Raw genomic sequence first — 18656 nt, forward strand, 5'->3', positions numbered from 1 at the left:
GAGGGGGGAAGGAGGCGGGGAGGGGGGGGCGGTGGTCGTGGCGTGGTTGGGGGCTGGCAGCGGCAGCAATATGGCGGCGGCGGGAGGCTGGCTGAGGCGATGCGTGAAGGTGAAGCGGGTGTTTGAGGGGGGGTTCTGGGCTGAGTTGGGGTGGGGGGACCGGGGAAGGGGAACTGCGTTACCCTGCGAGCCGCTAAGGGTGAGAGTGGCTCCGGGAGCTGTGCAGGGCTGAGGGTGCGTTTGTAAAAGCGCTTTTCTCCCTCTGTCTGGCGCTGGGCAGGCGATGTGGGGTAACTTTGCGTGAAGAAAAGGTCTCGTGAAACGGTGTGGTGGGGGGAGCAGCCCGCGGCTGGGGTGTCTGTGAGGTGACAGCAGAGGTGCTTTGGTGTCCCCTTATCTAAACAGGGTTGTGGTACTGCAGGGGTAATCTAAGGCAAAGGGAACAAGCAAAAACGCTGGGTCTGTGCTTTTACTGTGCAGAGAGAGGGAACGTGCTGGACAGCTGTATTTCAGGCGATAAGGCAGCGTGTCATGGTGTTGTGATGGCTAAACTACAGAAAACTGACCCATAAATGAGAGCAAGCAAGCAAGCCTGCTGTGGAGCAACTTCTCTGCTGAGGAATAAGGGCTGTCAGGAAGCCAGATACATGAGTGAAAGTCATCAGGGAAAGAAGGCCAGGTTGGACAGGGCTTGGAGCAAGCTGCCCTGGTGGAAGGTGTCCCTGCCCGTGGCAGGGGTTGGAACTGGATGAGCTTTAAGGTCCCTTCCAACACAAACCAGTCTGTGAATATTCTATGAATTCTAAGAATAAAAGTGTAAAGAATAATAAAATCTAAATCTAAATTAAAATTCAAACCTAAATGTTGAAATAAAGCACCATTTCTGCGCTATGCTGTTACTGTGGCATACGTGTGGGTTGCTGCTCTATGTGGGAGTGTTGCCAGTGTACGTTCCAGCCCTTAGGGCCATCCTACTGCTTGTAAGACCATTCAAGGTAACCTTGTTAGTATTATTCCTTTTGTCCTGTAGCACTGTCTCAGTTGGGTATCAAACAAGTGTTTATCAAACCATGGGTGCACCAAGGGCTGCCCTTGTGTCTCCCACCATGGCAGGACACCACCTTTCTCTGCCACTCTCAAGTGGGTTGGTCGCAGTGGAAGAGCCTCTAGGTGAAAGCTGTGGGGTATTTCTACTGAGTTGCCTTGGTTTCTGCTAAGGGGAAGGGAGGGAGAGTGACCGAAGGAACACTTTGAACTGTTTCAAAACCTTTGGCATCATTGCCAAGAGTAGAGCTGCTCTAATGCCTGCAACCTGTAACAAACTTGAGCTGTTTATTGTGGTTTAAAGCTTCTATTTGCTAGCCAGGCATTTGGCAGATCACCTTTGCTGATACAGCCTCATGCACTTGTACTTGACCTTGCTGAATTGCTTTTAATCAAGTTTGTCCAGCTTCCCATTTTCATAAAGCATATGAGAAAAATCAGTGTCATTTTTGTGGTCTGCAAGGTTTGTACTTCCCACTTGGCCTGGAGCAGAATCCTCTGCATTGATCTAGTGATGTGTTCACCCATGATAATCCCACATCTGAGTGTCAGATGCCATCAAACAGAAGTAGAGGTAATCCCAGTTTACTGCCAGTTGTTGCTTCAACAGTACTGGCTTATTGCCTGCTGAGCACACCTCCTCACAGCTTTCCAAATAGGTTTGTATTCTGAAGAAGGCATCCTGCATTTTTCCTGCAGCTCTTGGTCAGTGCTGGTGAGATATTCTCAGTGAGGTGTCTTTGGTTATGCCATCATGAAGGAGAAATGCTCTGCTCTTTGTACTGGGAAATAAAGTAGTGGAAGAAGCAGGATGTGAAATTTGTAGTCCTCTAAGAATATAGACTTAAACATGTGGATGTTTGCACTCCTGGGTGTTGAGTGACCCTATGTCACTACCCAAAAGGAGTACTTTAGGACAACCTCCCTCCCTTTGGGACCAACAACCAAGTTTGTGATACACTTGCACTGAATTAAGGTGAAACAACACCAGCCAATATCAGTTTTACGATATATTAATACAAAATACAAGGCATGTGGTTAGATATAACTCATCAATGATTATTTTAACTGGATCAGAGAGTCCCATGCCATGTGTTTTTACTTTGATCTAGTCAATATTAAATGAAAAAGCGAGAAGAGGAGAAGAAAGGAAGAGAAAGGGAGAGGGAGAAGCATCACCACCCATCGATCCAGCAACATCTCATTGGTCCTCTTCACCCAGGGTATTGTTGCTGGTGGGAGCTCTGACCTGAGCCCTGCACTTTTATGTTCATGTTCTTCTGGGTGCAGAGCAGCACAGAGAGCTGTTACTATGATAATGATGGGCATAGTTTAGTGAGCACATGCCTGATTCCACAGCTGGGTTTCCTTAGGGTCATCCAGGTGGTTGATGTCCCTCTGTTGTCCCTATTACCCTGGTGTCTACTTTTTGACTCCATTCTCTAAGTCAGTTCATCCTTGAGTCATCCTTTCATATTTCTGTGGAGGCTTATCAGCTTCGAACAAAAGGATCAGAGCAATCCAGTCTGTTATTCTGTATTGAGAGTATAGAGAGCCAACATCCTTGTTGATTTGCTTCATTTATACTTAAGGCCTCCCATGGTCAAATGCATGGACGTGGAGCTGTTGGAGCGAGTCCAGAGGAGGCCACAGAGATGCTGTGAGGGCTGGAGCAGCTCTGCTCTGAAGCCAGGCTGAGAGAGCTGGGCTGGGGCAGCCTGGAGAAGAGAAGGCTCCTGAAGGGGAGACCTTAGAGCAGCTCCAGTGCATAAAGGGGCTCCAGGAAACCTGGAGAGGGGCTTGGGACAAGGGCCTGTAGGGACAGGCCAAGGGGAATGGCTTTAACCAGCCAGAGGGGAGACTGAGATGAGCTCTTAGGCAGAAGCTCTTCCCTGTGAGGGTGCTGAGGCGCTGGCACAGGGTGCCCAGAGAAGCTGTGGCTGCCCCATCCGTGGCAGTGTTCAAGGCCAGGTTGAACAGGGCTTGGAGCAGGCTGTTCTAATGGAAGGTGTCCCTGCCCATGGCAGAGGTTTGGAACTGGATGAGCTTTAAGGTCCCTTCCAACACAAACAATTCTAGGATTCTAAATAATCCACTTCTGACTGACAACTTCCGGAACACAGTTGCTTTGAATTTCATTTCTATCAAATCAACTTTTTGTTTTCTGTGAAGACCTAACATGACTCTAGTAGCAGAATCTTAATATGAAAGTGTTGCAGCTCTTGCTGATTATCCAGACTTTGTATTCATGAATCAGCCCCACTAGTCAGTATATGTGACATGGGGTATTGAATGTGAACAAACATTGAATGTTCACAGCAATATTTGTTTTCTGTATTACCAGTTCTTGCTGGTTTTTGTTGTCAAGTGTTACTAGTTGGAGTTTCCTTACTATAACAGACTTAACACATCTTGTGTCTAAGACAGAAGGAGTCTATAGATCTGCTTTGCATCAGTTCTTCAGCCGGGGAGATGACAAGTGTTGAAAGCCAACATGAAAGAGAGTGAATTATTAGAAGGATCAAAGGAATTTTTACTTCCTGACCCCAAAGTTTGTGCTGGTTTTTGAGGAATGCTACTATCAATGTGCATTGCGATATTGTCTTTCTAGCAGAGAGCTGAATAGCAGTCTGGTTACAGCACAGTCTGTTGGTCTGCTCACTGTGGGTTAAGAATGCGTGCTGGCAAAAATGTGTGTTAGCAGGCATATGTTCACATATACATTATTTTTATGGCACAGCTATGTCTCTACTGGGAGTTTCTGTCAGCAGTTGTCTTGGTAAGACATTAATATCTCCATACTTTAGACTGACATAGCAGAAGTGACAGAAGTCTGTGGCAAAGATCTGATCTGTAGATGCTAGCCACAGCATAAACTGGGTTTGGGGACCTATGAGAGTAAAGCCATGTTTCTGTCATGCCCCCTTTGAGATCAAAAGCTCAGTTTATCATTAAAGCTGACTGGCCTTCTGTAAAAATCATTTGTAAGTCTATTTCATATTTACTCTTATCCTATTTATTAATGAAGGTACTAAATCTATCAAAACATACACTTGGTACTATGAATATTGCATCAGACTTGGAAAATCATCTATAAACATAAATACTATTAACAGTGTGTTTGTATATATACAGTATATTGACTAAAATTAATGTTTGTAAATCCTTTGTAGAATAGCATTATGCTAGCAAACGTCCACAAAGAAAACTGTATGAGGTTAGAAGGAGAGTAATTAAAGGTTATTTTCTCTTAGGACACTGGAAGTGGGGGGGGGGGGGGGGTTGTATCATCTCAAAAACTTTCAAACTAGACATTGAATGTAAATGATAGTTCCTAATCATTCACTGAATCAAAACACTGTGTAAAATGGTGTATTGCTGTCTGCACACAAATACAAGTTCTATTAACTGTTTGCATGTTCTGTGTTTATTGTCAACAGGTGAAAAGAAATATGCCAGTGTACTTGGCTCCTTGGAGGGCTTCTCCATGTGCCTTTCGATCCTCCAGGTCTGAACCCATGCCAAATCTAGCCAGTGATGGAGCTGTCTGTGCTCCGCTTCAGACATTCACCGAAGAGGAGACAATGATGAAAAATATGGGTACCTATTGTCTGTGCAGTTAAAATTCAGAGATGTCTTAACTAGAAGGGGAATTTTAGCTTTAAAAATTCATTGTTTAATTCTAGTTAAATACTGAGATTGACTGGGGGGTTGGGGGGTATGTGCTTAATTTTGAAAGTGATTTAGTTCATAAGAGAGAAATGTAGTGTTCTTTTTCCATGTTACCATAGCACAGTTCCATGTACCACAGTGAGGTTACATAAATAAATAAATATTAAGTGCTTAGAACTGTTGCTGTCACAGAAGTGAAGTTGCCTGGTTCTGACTCACGCTGTTTCTGAAGTGTTTAGTTCAGCTATAGGTAACTGCTCCAGTTGGTTTTCAGACATTTCCAGTATATCCAGAATGGTGATGGATGTGATGTGTCTATAATGCAGCCAGTCCTGCACGAAGATGATAGTGTTTCAGAAGGGATCCTCAGAGCAAAGGTGAAAGGATAAGAACCTGCACATCCAAGAGGGAGCTTGTAAAAGGCTCCACTTAAACAGAAATAGTCTCACAGGATTTTGTGCACACATAATGTCACACATTAAAGCCTGAGACCATCTTCCTAAACTGCAGGTTTAATTTATAAAGAAATAGGATACGGCTAACCAAGTAAGGGATGTATTTGAATTATTTTCTGTATTTTTTTTCAGTGAACCAGTGTTGCATAAATGTTGCTGAGATGCTTTCAAAGTTCTTGGATTTATAGGATGTTTCGGTGTAGCTGAGTTCAGAAAACAGTTATAATTGAACCTTATGGCACATCACCTTGTTTCAGTTGGGCAACTTTCTGTGCTTTTATTCACTTGTCTGGGAGAGTCAGGAGATATATGCATAACCTGTCCGAAGTACCATGTTACTGCGATACTGATCTTTAAGGAGACTGTTGGAATACTTACATGCTTGCTTTCTTCTCTTCATTACAGTGACAAAGTTTGCTCAGGAACGAGTTGCACCTTTGGTACAGAAAATGGACGAGAATTCAAAAATGGAAGACTCTGTAATACAAGGATTGTTTGAACAAGGGGTCTGCATACTTTTCCTTAATCTTTTATTCAGAAAGTGGTGATTTTAGGAATCTCTAGCTGTGCAGTTGTCAGATTTTTATATTAAAAGTTGGAGAGATATAATTCAAATTATCCAGTGCATCATTAGAAATTCTGGATTTATCAACAGCAAGGCAACTTTCTCTCCTTTTTTAACCATTCTCCATCTTTTACTGTAGTATTCTTTCCGTGTCTCCCTCTCCCACACCATTCTTTATCTTATCTTTCAGTTCCTTGTTTTCCCCCCCATGCCTTTTTGTTTTGTTTTGATTTTTTCAATTGATAAACATAATTGTGTAGAGTGCTTGAACTGCCATGACTCTGGTAAGTTTTGCTGGAGTATCAGGAGTTTATCAGGAGTCCTCTGTGCCTTTCCTGGCCAACCACAAGGATTTGTGTTGCAGAAACCTTGGTGTTCATTCCTGGATTCAATTTTAGCTTTTTCTGCCGTCAGGCCTCTCACTGCAAGAGAGACAATGAGGTGCTACAGCGGGTCCAGAGAAGGGCAGTGGAGCTGGTGAAGGGTCTGGAGCACAAGTGTGATGGGGAACGGCTGAGGGACCTGGGGGGTTCAGTCTGGAGAAGAGCAGGCTCAGGGGGGACGTCCTTGTTCTCTGCAGCTACCTCCAAGGAGGTTGTAGTGAGGTGGGGTCAGTCTCTTCTCCCAAGTAATGAGCAATAGAACAAGAGAAAATGGCCTCAAGTTGAGACTGGATATTAGGAAACACTTCTTTCCTGAAAGGGTTGACGAGCCCTGGAACAGGCTGCCCAGGGAAGTGGTTGAGTCACCGTGTCTGGAGGTGTTTAAAAGATGTGTAGATGTGGCACTCAGGGACATGGTTTAGTGGTAGACTCGGCCATGCTGAGTTAACAGTTGGACTCAATGATCTTAAAGGTCTTTTCCAGCCTAAATGGTTCTATGATTCTGTGAGGAATTGTTAGTTTGTTAAGGGTATTGAAGGAAAACAGTTCTTTGGAGAAAGATCTGGAAGTACTCACATTCTGTGTCTGTTATTTTAAGTATCAGCTTGGACTAACAAGTTGCTGACAGGAACTAAGAGATTAATTTATTTTCATCTTTTCTATTTCAGCTGATGAGTATTGAGCTTGGGGAAGAATACGGAGGAACTGGAGCCTCATTTTTTTCCATCATATTGGTGGTAGAAGAATTAGCCAAAGTCGATCCAGCTGTATCTCTTCTATGTGAACTCCAAAATACACTAACAAATAAGTTGTTTACCACATATGGAACAGAAGAACAAAAAAGAAATTACTTGCCCAGAGTGGCTAAAGATACGGTGAGTCAAAGTCTCACTTTACTGAACTGTAATATGGTTCTTGACAGTGATATTAGTGAGGCTTTTTCTTTCAGTGACGGCAGCATTGGAAAATAATCTTTATGTGTCAGCTTTGAAGCACTGGGTAGAGCTGAGATCTGTGGTGCTATAGATACATCCTGTCACCAGTAGCTGAGAGGTAAAAGTGGAAAGGCAGTTATTAGTTTCATTAAAATTTAATTTACTGTGGAAAAGAATGTTAAAGCAGTTGACTTTGAGAGATGTGTAATTACATAGTGTTTCTATTCTTAATCTCCGTATCTGAAACTTAGTTACTTTGATGCAGTAGGTTAAAATGTTTGAATTTAAGAGACTTGTGCTTGTTCATAACTATTTTAATTGCAGACATGTACCTATATGTTCAGTAAAAACTAAGACTACTTTTTCCCTTGACAGATAGGCAGTTTCTGTCTTTCCGAGGCTGGATCTGGCAGTGATGCTTTCTCTTTGAAGACTCGGGCTGAAAAGAGAGGAGACTACTATGTCATCAATGGCTCAAAGATGTGGATTAGCTTAGCAGAACATGCAGGAGTTTTCTTTGTGATGGCAAATACAGATCCATCCTTAGTAAGTTGCTAAAGAACAGTCACATTTCAATGGCAGCTCATGATATATGAAACTAGGGATTTGATATTAATAATCTGATGTTAAAGGTTAATATTCCTTTCACTTTTTGCTGGCTGACAGCAAACCTTTAAAAATGTTTTCCAACAAAACTTGAAAACTTGCTGAGCAATTTAATAAATTCCTCCCACCAGGGAAAATAAAAATGTCAGGAGCATAATTGCTTAGATGAAGAGCACAGCGTGCACTGGGATTATTCTGAGTAATGGAAGAACAACAGATAGTCTATGTCTTTCCAGCGCTTCTGACTTAACTGACAAGTTGCTGTTATTAAAAGGCAAAAGAGAGCTTAGGCTACATGCACTGGAAAGCTAACAAGGGTATACTACAGAAAGGAGTGTTCAGGTAAAAAAATACAAAGCTAAATATGCACATTTCAAGTTCTGTCACCAATTTGGATGTAGGTCGTAGATTCAGAAAAGAGTAGAGTAATAATAAAATACAAATCTAAGTTAATTAAAACTTTTAGTTATTATTTAACTTCTTCCAGTATCTCTTTCTTAAAAATTTAACTTAAATATATTTATTTTTTATATTAAATTTCCTGTTTTGACTAAGTAAGAAGAAGGGTCTTTCTTTCATTGTACTGAACACAAGAGGGACATGGAGCCATGGAGCTGTTGGAGCAAGTCCAAAGGAGGCCATGGAGATGCTGTGAGGGCTGGAGCAGCTCTGCTCTGAAGCCAGGCTGAGAGAGCTGGGCTGGGGCAGCCTGGAGAAGAGAAGGCTCCCTAAGGGGAGACCTGAGAGCAGCTCCAGTGCCTAAAGGGGCTGCAGGAAACCTGGAGAGGGGCTTTGGACAAGGGCCTGTAGGGACAGGCCAAGGGGAATGGCTTTAACCTGCCCGAGGGGAGACTGAGATGAGCTCTTAGGCAGAAGCTCTTCCCTGTGAGGGTGCTGAGGCACTGGCACAGGGTGCCCAGAGAAGCTGTGGCTGCCCCATCCGTGGCAGTGCTCAAGGCCAGGTTGGACACAGGGGCTTGGAGCAAGCTGCTCCAGTGGAAGGTGTCCCTGCCCGTGGCAGAGGTTGGAACTGGATGAGCTTTAAGGTCCCTTCCAACACAAACCATTCTAGGATTCTATGGGTTTAGAGCCATTGTTTGATTGACCACTTTACAATTAAGATACCCGATGTCTTCTTACAGCGCACTGTTTGTGATGTGTTCTGATGGCAAGGACTGACTTCACTGCACAGCAGTAACTTGCTTTCCCAGTGATTTCCAGTACAGACACCAGAGTCCTTTCTGTTTCATTTACGTAAAACCAGTTCTTTGTCTCATCAAGAGAACTTACAAGGTTGTTCTGATCATGTTTTCCACATGGAATATTTTAATAGAAAGGTATCCCTGGCCTATGTAATTCATAGTTAGCAGACATAGAGGGAACAGATGATGGTACCAGTGTTTTATTTAGTAATACAGTATTAAGCAGGTGTAAAATTTCTGTATTGGAATGAGATGTTTAGATACCATTTGGTGATATTAGTGTCACAGTTTAATCTACTAAGCACCACATAACCAAAGACAGCACAATTAGTATAAAAAAACAGTTCTTGATTACTTTTTAATTCATCCTAGGGATACAGGGGAATTACATGCTTCATAGTAGATCGTGACACAGAGGGGCTACATGTGGGGAAGAAGGAGGACAAGCTTGGAATCAGAGCGTCTTCTACCTGTCCAGTAACGTTTGAAAATGTTAAGGTATTGTAGGTTGTTTAGCTATTGAAGCATAATTTGTGTGTAATTGGAACTTGACCACATATAAGAATGTTAACTAAATCCCCTCATTATTTTTTTTCCTCAGACATACTGATTAATTGGCATATTTTAACTTTTTCCTCCCTGTTCTTTCACAGAAGTCTTGAGGGAGGTTGGTTTACTTAAGTTTTGGTACAGTTTTTCTCAAACACCGGTTTATCATTGCTCAAAGAAGTGCTAAATGCCCCATCCCCGGCAGTGTTTAAAGCCAGGTTGGACAGAGCCTTGGGCAATATGGTCTATGGTGAGGTGTCCCTGCCTGTGGCAGGAGGGTTGGAACTAGATGATCTTAAGGTCCTTTCCAGCCCAAACCAGTCTGTGATTCGATGATAACCACATGTATGAGGAAATGTTCTAATCAGATATTCTAGAATCAAATGACTGATTTAGAATCATAGAATAGTTAGGGGTTTCTAGTTTCACTGAGGAGGACCGTTAAATAAACCCTGTAGACTGATTCACCTCTGAACCCTTCTACTAGAAGCTGCAAAGCAGAATAGAACAGGAATAACAGTGGTGTTTTATTTTTTAGGTTCCTGAGACCAATATCCTGGGACAGGTTGGACAAGGCTATAAGTATGCAATTGGAATGCTAAATACTGGCAGAATAGGTATTGCTGCACAGGTGGGTAATTCTGTTTAATACTGAATACAGCCAGTACAGAACTGGATTGAAATTTACTAAATATTTAAAGCTAACAAGAAGAAACTATTTAGAAAATACTATATTAAACCCTCAGTTGCCACTAGATGTCACTGTCCATGTAGCTAAGTTACAGTCAAATACTGAAACAACTGTAAATGGTAAAATTCTCCTTTGGTGACATAAGCAATAGATTTAGAAAACATTAAATAGCAATTAGTTTGTCTTTGAGGGTTAACGTATTGCTTCTGAGGTAGAGCAACATCTTTCATTATGCAAATCTATTTTACAAAGAAAACTCCCATTAGAAAATATTACACACTGAAATGTATAATATTAATGCTTCCAACTGGGCTTATATAGGATTGCCAAATGTGACTTTATTCTAACTGATGTTTTCCCAACAACTTCTTTTTAAAAGTCAACTTATTTCTAAAATAAATACTTTTTTTTATAGCAGAGGTATCCTAGTTCATTGTATTTGAGACTTGCGCGTTATGGCATCTTAGGGGGAAATATTTACTGACCTTGGAATTACTTTAAAATGTATTTTTTTGTAAACTCAGTTCGGATCTCAGATTACTGCTGATTTCCATGAAAATCAGGTTCAGCCCTGTTATAAAATGACATAGGACAAGTATTTATGTTTTTATCTTGCTTCTGAAAGTAATGCTTTCTCTGTTTCTACTGTGTTGTGGATGTAGTTGTGTTGTATAGGGTATAAGATGTCTGTGCTACCAGTCTCCCTTATCTTTTGCCCTAGTTTACAGACAAACCAGGAGCGATCCTCATGAAATTTAGACTTTCCACATGGCAGTATACTATGCTGCTAAATGGGTTAGCTTTTCCATCATTTATAAACCTTATCTGTGATTAAACTTAGTCTGATACGGCATTTAAAAAACAGGGGTATAAATAATATAAAGGCTCTGGCAGTAAAATATATGGCCTTATTTTACGCTTAATTACTCCAAGTTACATTTACAACCTAACTAAAAGTTAAGGTCAGGTAGTTGTTATATCTTAAGTTACTACTTTCTTGGCACCTCTCAAATTAAGAGAAGTGCACTTGAGTGGACAAGAACAGCAGTTCTAAAGCCCTGTAGAACTGAATATAGTTTTGCAGTAGAAATAGTTTTAGAAGGTAACTAACATCTTATAAAATGTGATTGTGTCTGTGAAAAGGCGAATGCAACGTAGCTCCATATATTGTTACAGCTACTGAGGTGGATGTACTTGGTTCATCTATATGAGTTTATAGCAGAAGGCAGCAAATCTGGTGATACAGTAACAGTGTTTTATGTTATTTTCCCAGATGCCCATTTTTCCTATATATTGTGGGGGTTTTCTAGAACCTTAAATGATGAAGGTGTAGATGTCTGAACCCAGGCAAGGTCATGGTTTTATCTTCTTGGAGCCTTGGCTTTCAGCTTAATATGTGGGTCTGTCCATAAAATACCCGTACTGTATTACACATCACTGAAGGTAGTTTGACTAAGCTCCTTAGTGTGGCAGCTGACTGCCCCATTGGAGTACCCTGTCTTGAAGTAGAAAACTTTTATGAGATTCCAATTTTACTATATCCCTCACTTTTTGATAGTTCTTCATGCCCTTAATTTCCCTCTTTTTTTTTCTTTTTCCCCTTTGTTTGATGCTTCCCCATATCTTTGTTTTTTCTAGGAATAAAACGAGGTAGACAGAATGCATTCAGATGGATGGTAGTTACTAATAAAATCAACTGATCTTATTTACTAATACGTATATATCCAAAGATATATGAAAGGCTATGATATATATATATATTCCATATGATATATGGAGAACACTTCTGATAGTTAAGAAAACATAAAACTATTTCATAATGTTTCTTCAGGCTAACAAACCAGACACTAGGAGACTCCAGCAATGGTGATGGGTTCAAACTGAAACAGAGGAAGTTCAGGTTATGAAGACAGGATGAGAAAGTTGAGGCTGTTCAGCCTGGAGAATAGAAGCTGCATGGAGACTTCAGAGCAGCCTCCAGTGTCTGAAGGCGGCCTACAAGGATGATGGAGAGGGACTCTTCATAAGGGACTGGAATGATAGGGATGATGGGTTCAAACTGAAACAGGGGAAGTTCAGGTTGGATACAGGGAAGAAGTTCTTCCCTGTGAGGGTGGTGAGGCACTGGAATGGGTTGCTCAGAGAGTTGTAAATGCTCCATCCCTGGCAGTGTTCAAGGCCAGGCTGGACAAAGCCTTGGGTGACATGGTCTAGTGTGAGGCGTTCCTGCCCATGGCAGGGGGTTGGCACTGGATGAGCTTTAAGGTCCTTTCCAACCCAAACCATTCTGTGATTCTATGATGAGAGTTGCTTCCTTGTGAATGTTGGTGTGTAGCTTCCCCAGATGTTATTCTCCAAGATAACCACTTGTGCTTTGCTGCCTTCGCTGCTGAGTGAACAGAGTGTGAACAGACAGTGGATCTTCTAAAATTGTTCTGCAAGGTTTCTTTTTTCCTAGAAAATGCTGGAAGAAGTGTTCTCTCTCCTTCCACTACCTTGATATTCTAACTTCGGAAATAAATAGCTAATTCTGACAGTCTGTTGTCTTCTATAAAACAAGAAATTATTTTGATGATGCAGATAGCTTTGAATAATCGTTCCCATTATTTTTCCTTTAATATTGTAATGTAGATCTGTAGAACTTTAGTTACAGTCATTTTCCCGTGTAATTAAGAATTTTCCAAGAAACACTTCATATTTGTGCAACGACAGTTTTGTTCAAAAAGTAGAGATAATGTCTTCACAAATCTTTGCCAATAGTAAGAAAGTTTCTTTCAGGAGTGGAGTAGTGTGGAGTAGGCTTAACTCCTCAGACTTTATTTTTTATCACAACTCTCCTCAGTAGGTCTAACAACTGTAAAATTCTGGCTCTTGAGGTACTATACAGAACCTTCATTATATTTTAGCTTTGTGTAAGTTGTAGCAGTCCCTAGGTATGAAGAATACTATTCTCCTAAGTACTAAGCTTTTTACAGAGGTAAACTGCCTGATGAGAAGAACATCAAATGTTATCATCTGAATTAGGTAAAATCAGTTAACCAGCCTTTCCTGAACATATGCTTTATTTCTTACAGATGTTAGGACTGGCACAGGGCTGTTTTGACCACACAATTCCCTACACAAAGGAGAGAGTCCAGTTTGGGAAAAGCGTATTCGACTTCCAGGTACTTGTTAATGAACAGAAGGGAAGTGTCCTCCAAGAGAGTAGTTGTTCACACAGTAGTTGAAGTCAGTAAAATGAGTGATCTGTTTTGTATGAGTTGTGTTCCACCTTGTGACATGTCTCCCCTTAATATTTGAGAAGAATTTCAGATGAGCCACATAAAGTACATCAGTTCAGTGCTATGTGCCTTTAAGTGCCGTATAAAGACTTTAAAACTTCATAGCATTGTTGACATAAGTCCTTGTGCTTGATAGCATATTGACAGCCTTGGAAAATAATACACATGGGGCAACTTTCTCTTCTGATTTTAATATCCCAGTATGTTGAATGTGTTCCTGGGTTTTATACCCTTTCAGGAGGTGTTAGGGTGAAGGCCTTTTTCTGGACACCAGAAATAATAAAAAGATGAGGAAACTGATTGAATTATTAGATTTCCTGTGTTATACAGAGACATTTTCATGATAATACCTGTGTCTTAAACCGAAAAGAATTCTTCGTTGCAAAAATGATGTATAGTTTAATAAGGAAGATATATAATTGTAATTACTATAGTAATTTTCTTGTTAAAAGAAACCTACATCTTGGCTGAAGGAACATTTGTACTACTCACAATTCATACAGATTTTAGGAAGCGCCCACAGAGATTTAGGAAATGATCAGAACTGCGTCTTTTGAATGGAAAATGGAATTTATAATTGCTGAATCATTTTGTTATTTTGACCTGCATATATATTTTTGCAGATTTTAGGGTGCAGTGTTAATGTTCTAATAAGATGAAAGATCTCATTGTGTTTTGGGTAAAAGACAATGTTCGTTTTCAATCATAATAATGTTTGGGACTCCTTAAATAAACCCATTTTTCTGTAATACCTACTATTTAGATGTGAGCTTCATCAGCTTTTTCCTTTCCTACAAATCCATTCATTGGACATGTCCTCTTTATGCTGCTCCTAACTCTTGTCTCATGGCTATGGGACATGGGAAGAAGTAGTTACAAGCCTCCTGGTTCTCGACTTTATTTGAGAGGTATTTTGTTTTCAGGTCATCAGGGATCTAGACTTATTAATGTATGAATGTGCTCATAGAGAGCTGCAAAATGAAAATACAGCTTTGACCTACCCATGTCTCTGCAGTGCTGAGGAGAATGTTGAGATTTGGCTGAAGCTTTCCTTGATATTCATGGGTGCAAATAGGTAACGCCCTTGCCCAGCCAGTCAGGCAGGGAATTCCCCAGTACTTCTGAATACAAGAAAAAGGAAGGAGAAAATGAGAGTGCAGTTCCTAAAAAGACTTCAGTGGCCAAGAGGTTTTCCCAGCTTCAGTATCAATAGATGCAGAGGAATTTGGAGTTACCAGTCCATTTGGAGCTTGTATTTCTATTTTAGAGTGTAGGTATGTTCCTTGGTGAAAAGAATGGCTCTTGCTAGAAATCCCAGTAGAGTACTAGATCCTGGTTCTGTCTGACTTGTGGTGTCTTTATTACAGGGGATGCAACACCAGATAGCTCAGGTGGCCACACAGTTGGAGGCAGCCAGGTTGCTGACCTACAACGCAGCCCGTCTTGTGGAAACAGGAAGGCCATTCATAAAGGAGGCAAGCATGGCCAAGTACTATGCTGCTGAGGTGACTTGCAGTTTCTTTCTTCTGTGGCTTTATTTCCCTGCTGTCTAAAAGCTTAACCTGTTGATGAATTGTAGAATCATAGATGTATAACTTCTAATTCATATTTTGCAGTGCAGTCTGTGGATGTACTTTTATCTTGCTTCTCATTCCCAGTCCATGTACAGAATGTAAAGTGGACCACCTGAGAATAAACTGCTCAGACCCCTAGATTTTGACAAGCAAGCAACAACATTAAAAGAGAAAATGAATTATTATCTTTACTCATCTAGAGAGATTGCATTTTGCCAGAATTCTGTTCTTGTGGATGGAGAAATGGCATTATGGGACTTAATTTGTGGCCATTTCAACTCTGCTGGTCACAACTGCAAGTCTTCATATGACTTATACTGGATTGCTTCTGCCTCTTTGTAATTGTTGTCTTGCATGCTGCTGTTAGTCTTTTTCATAGTGCAGCATATGAGCTATTGCACTAGTGGTTAATGAATTCTTGATGTCCTCTGATGCAGAAAAATGTCATTTTTATTCTAATTTGGCTCTTCCCTGTAAAGCAACTGCTTTAATTGCTGATTTGTTTTTACTTTAAATAGCTACAAAGGATAAAATTTACTACCACCTGCATGAGGTTGAATCCTGAAATTATAACTCTGAAACTATATTCATAGGTTGCAACACTGACAACTAGTAAATGTATTGAATGGATGGGTGGCGTTGGCTTCACAAAAAATTATCCGATAGAAAAGTATTACCGTGACTGCAAGATAGGTGAGTGATAGTTTCTTAACAAGTGTTTCTTGCATCATTAGTAGTACTCAAGTTGGAGGATGAATGACTGGCTATTCTTTGTAAGGTATTTCTTCCTTAAGTCTGTAATCGACACTGATTCAAAGGCTCAGATATAAGAAGGTAAAAGTTTAGGTATAAATAAATATGTATGTATGTAAGGCTAAAATGTTTCATTAGACACCAGTAAAAATACAGGCACACACATCGTGTCCTATTCTATTAAGAGAATTACAGTTCAGAAATATGACAACTTCTTTGGCTTTAAGCCCTGAATCTATGTGGAGTTTTATTTTCAAGACTTCGTTGTTTACCAGTATAATCCTGGGACCTAACAGTTTGACATTTCTAACTATATTACCCTTTGATTTAATTGCTGATAGCATTTGTAAATACTTAATTTTGTTGGTTGTTTAGGAATTGCTTTTCAGGAAAATGTCTTGTCATTATGTGGTACCAGCAGAAGGATACTTTAATTGCTGCATATAAGAAAAGCAGGTTGGGCAGAGAAGCTGTGGCTGCCCCATCCCTGGCAGTGTTCAAGGCCAGGCTGGACAGGGTTTGGAGCAACCTGATCTAATGGAAGGTGTCCCTAGTGGAACTAGATGAGCTTTAAGGTCCCTTTCAACCCAAATAATTGTATGATTTATATATTATAATATAAATAATTACTGTTATTGTTAAAAAAATGTATTATAAATATACAATATAATTATAATTTTGTTTCTAGAACTTGCTCAGTAAATCTTTACTTTTTAATTGTTAATGTTTTAAATGAACTGTTTAGAATAATATCTTGGTCTCTCTTTCATATACTCACTGTGGTTTTGTAGTCTTCTAATATATTTTCTTCTGATTTCAGGTACAATATATGAAGGAACTTCAAACATCCAGTTGAGCACCATTGCAAAAAGCTTAGCAAAGGAGTACTGAAACCAGAAGGACTCAGGACTGTTAGCAGAGTTGTTTCTCTGAACATTCATTGTGAATTACACATTTGTTTGTAATCAAAAAATCATTAATAACATCATAAATAGGAATATCTGATCACAGATGAAATCGTAAGGAAAACCATGAACCCATTTCAGAGCAGTGAGTGTGTAATTCATCTGAAATCGTGAATTCCACACTCAAATCCAAATCGTGGATTAAAAAGTATTTATTTCTGCCTGAGGGACTTCTAAGCTAACACACTGGCTGGTTGCCTTAGGTTATGCCTGCAGTGTATCTCCGCTTTGAGACTTCAAAGTGAAAACAAAAGAAGCCAAATCCTTGCCTTGCCTAGTATGAAAGATTCTGTTAAGCCATCTGGGAGCCAAGACACTACACACGAAGCAGAACTCTTGCAGGGTGTGAAGCTTCTGTTTGTTCATGATGCCCTTTATTAGCATGGAGAAGAGAGAAATAGAAGTGATAGTTTCCTCTCTCCCAGGTGGAGTGATGTCTGTGGAGCTGCTGTAATTGGAGTAATTTTTATAGCAGCCCTCAGTGTGTTCTTAAGTATATCTTGGTAATTAAGCCCTTCCAGCCCCAATTTGTAGTACTGAAAGGTAGATAATATCTACCTCTCTTTCCAGCTTTCTCAGCTGTTAAGGGTTTTAATCTAAGAGGCTATTTATAGTTTTCCTTTCAGAAAAGGTTGAGTTGAAATCTTTGTGAAATTGGGTAAAAAAAAGCTCTAGTAGTTCTGCAAAAAGGCAGAGATATAAGCTAGGTAATGGGAGTGCTATGATACTACCTCACAGTGGCCTTTCCATGTTCAATGTATTTTACAAACTTTAACCCTCAGAGCCCTTCTGGGAGTTAGGGAGGGACTGTTACTTTGCAGCCTAGAAAACTCGCTCATAGAAGTTAGTGGTTCACTGGCAAAGTTTTTCTCCTTTTGAAAGAAAGAAGGGGGGTGAGGGGTGGGGAAGTCTTTGTTTTTCTATCCCTCTCTGTTTACTTTATAATCAGACATTTTATTTATAGTAGAAACCTCTCCAATGCTGGAGATCTCATTAAGAATCAAGAGATAGAAAGATTAATATATGAAAAATCATTATAATTGCTGTAATTGGCAATTTGCCTCAAGTGTTTTGGGGAGGGAAGGATTGGTTTTGCGGTTTTGGCTGACTTAGGAGAGTCTCAGTCACTGATGATTCACTTGGAATGGAGTTTACAGTGTTACAGGCTGAGAGTCCCAAAGGATTTTTGAGCAAAACTGGGGTAAATGACACTTAACAACTATGGTTTTGTAAAACAAGCAGATGGCAGTGCCTTATACAAAGAAACAAGCAAGGAGGAACAACGCTATTACAGACTTTCCTTACTTTCTGTAAGCTTCAGAGGTGTCCCTGCCCATGGCAGGGGAGTTGGAACTGGATGATCTTAAGGTCCTTTCCAACCCTAACTATTCTATGATTCTAAGTGACTGCTTTAGTGACTTAATACCTCTACATGCGCTCTTTGCCTGTTGATAGGCGAAGAATTAATGTGGTAATTCTCCTTATACCTACAGAAAAAAACCCTCCCATATCAGTTTGATCAACAGCTGTGAAATTTTCAACAATAAAAGAGTAGGAGGGTAGATTAGATGATTTCTGAAGTTCTCTTCTAGCATTATTATTACAACTATTACCATTATTATAATTATTAATGCATATTGTTTGCAGGCTCTCTCTCAGCTGAACTGAAATGGCTGGGGAGATTGTTAGACTAGAATTGAGACTACAGATGCTGCAACAGTGAACTACAGTTATTCTGCTCAATGTAGTCTTATCTGCAAGTCTAAAATGATCATAACCACACTACAAAATGCTTGTGTTAGGGTTGATTAATGTGATGAGTTGTGCCAATGTGGGGCAGTCCTTAGCTGCGGCAGTTTAGGCTACTTTGCTGCCATGTGTCAGCAGAGATCAGGTTTTGATTCATACTTGTTAATAGGTCTCCTAGTTTGGGGTACTATTTTAGCTTGGCTTCTGCAGTTTTGCATGAGGCTAGGAAGTG

At 40.3% G+C, this 18656-nt stretch overlaps 1 protein-coding gene across 2 annotated transcripts; it reads left to right on the forward strand.

Annotated features, from left to right (window-relative positions):
- The first annotated feature begins 45 nt into the window (after positions 1–45).
- ACADSB (acyl-CoA dehydrogenase short/branched chain) lies at positions 46–18305 on the forward strand. 2 transcript variants are annotated; one of them, XM_065672434.1, is made up of 11 exons: positions 46–109; positions 4485–4644; positions 5577–5677; positions 6788–6994; positions 7430–7600; positions 9235–9360; positions 9950–10042; positions 13177–13266; positions 14751–14888; positions 15551–15650; positions 16531–18305. In XM_065672434.1, exons 1-11 carry the CDS (start codon positions 71–73, stop codon positions 16599–16601), a joined length of 1296 nt encoding a protein of 431 aa, XP_065528506.1. In that variant the 5' UTR covers positions 46–70; the 3' UTR covers positions 16602–18305. The 2 variants fall into 2 exon arrangements, with proteins under 2 accessions (XP_065528506.1, XP_065528507.1); XM_065672435.1 differs by lacking the exon at positions 46–109 and adding an exon at positions 2184–2267.
- Positions 18306–18656: the final 351 nt, after the last annotated feature.

The sequence above is a fragment of the Lathamus discolor genome, chromosome 3, assembly GCF_037157495.1.
Source record: "Lathamus discolor isolate bLatDis1 chromosome 3, bLatDis1.hap1, whole genome shotgun sequence".
Classification (NCBI taxonomy): domain Eukaryota; kingdom Metazoa; phylum Chordata; class Aves; order Psittaciformes; family Psittacidae; genus Lathamus; species Lathamus discolor.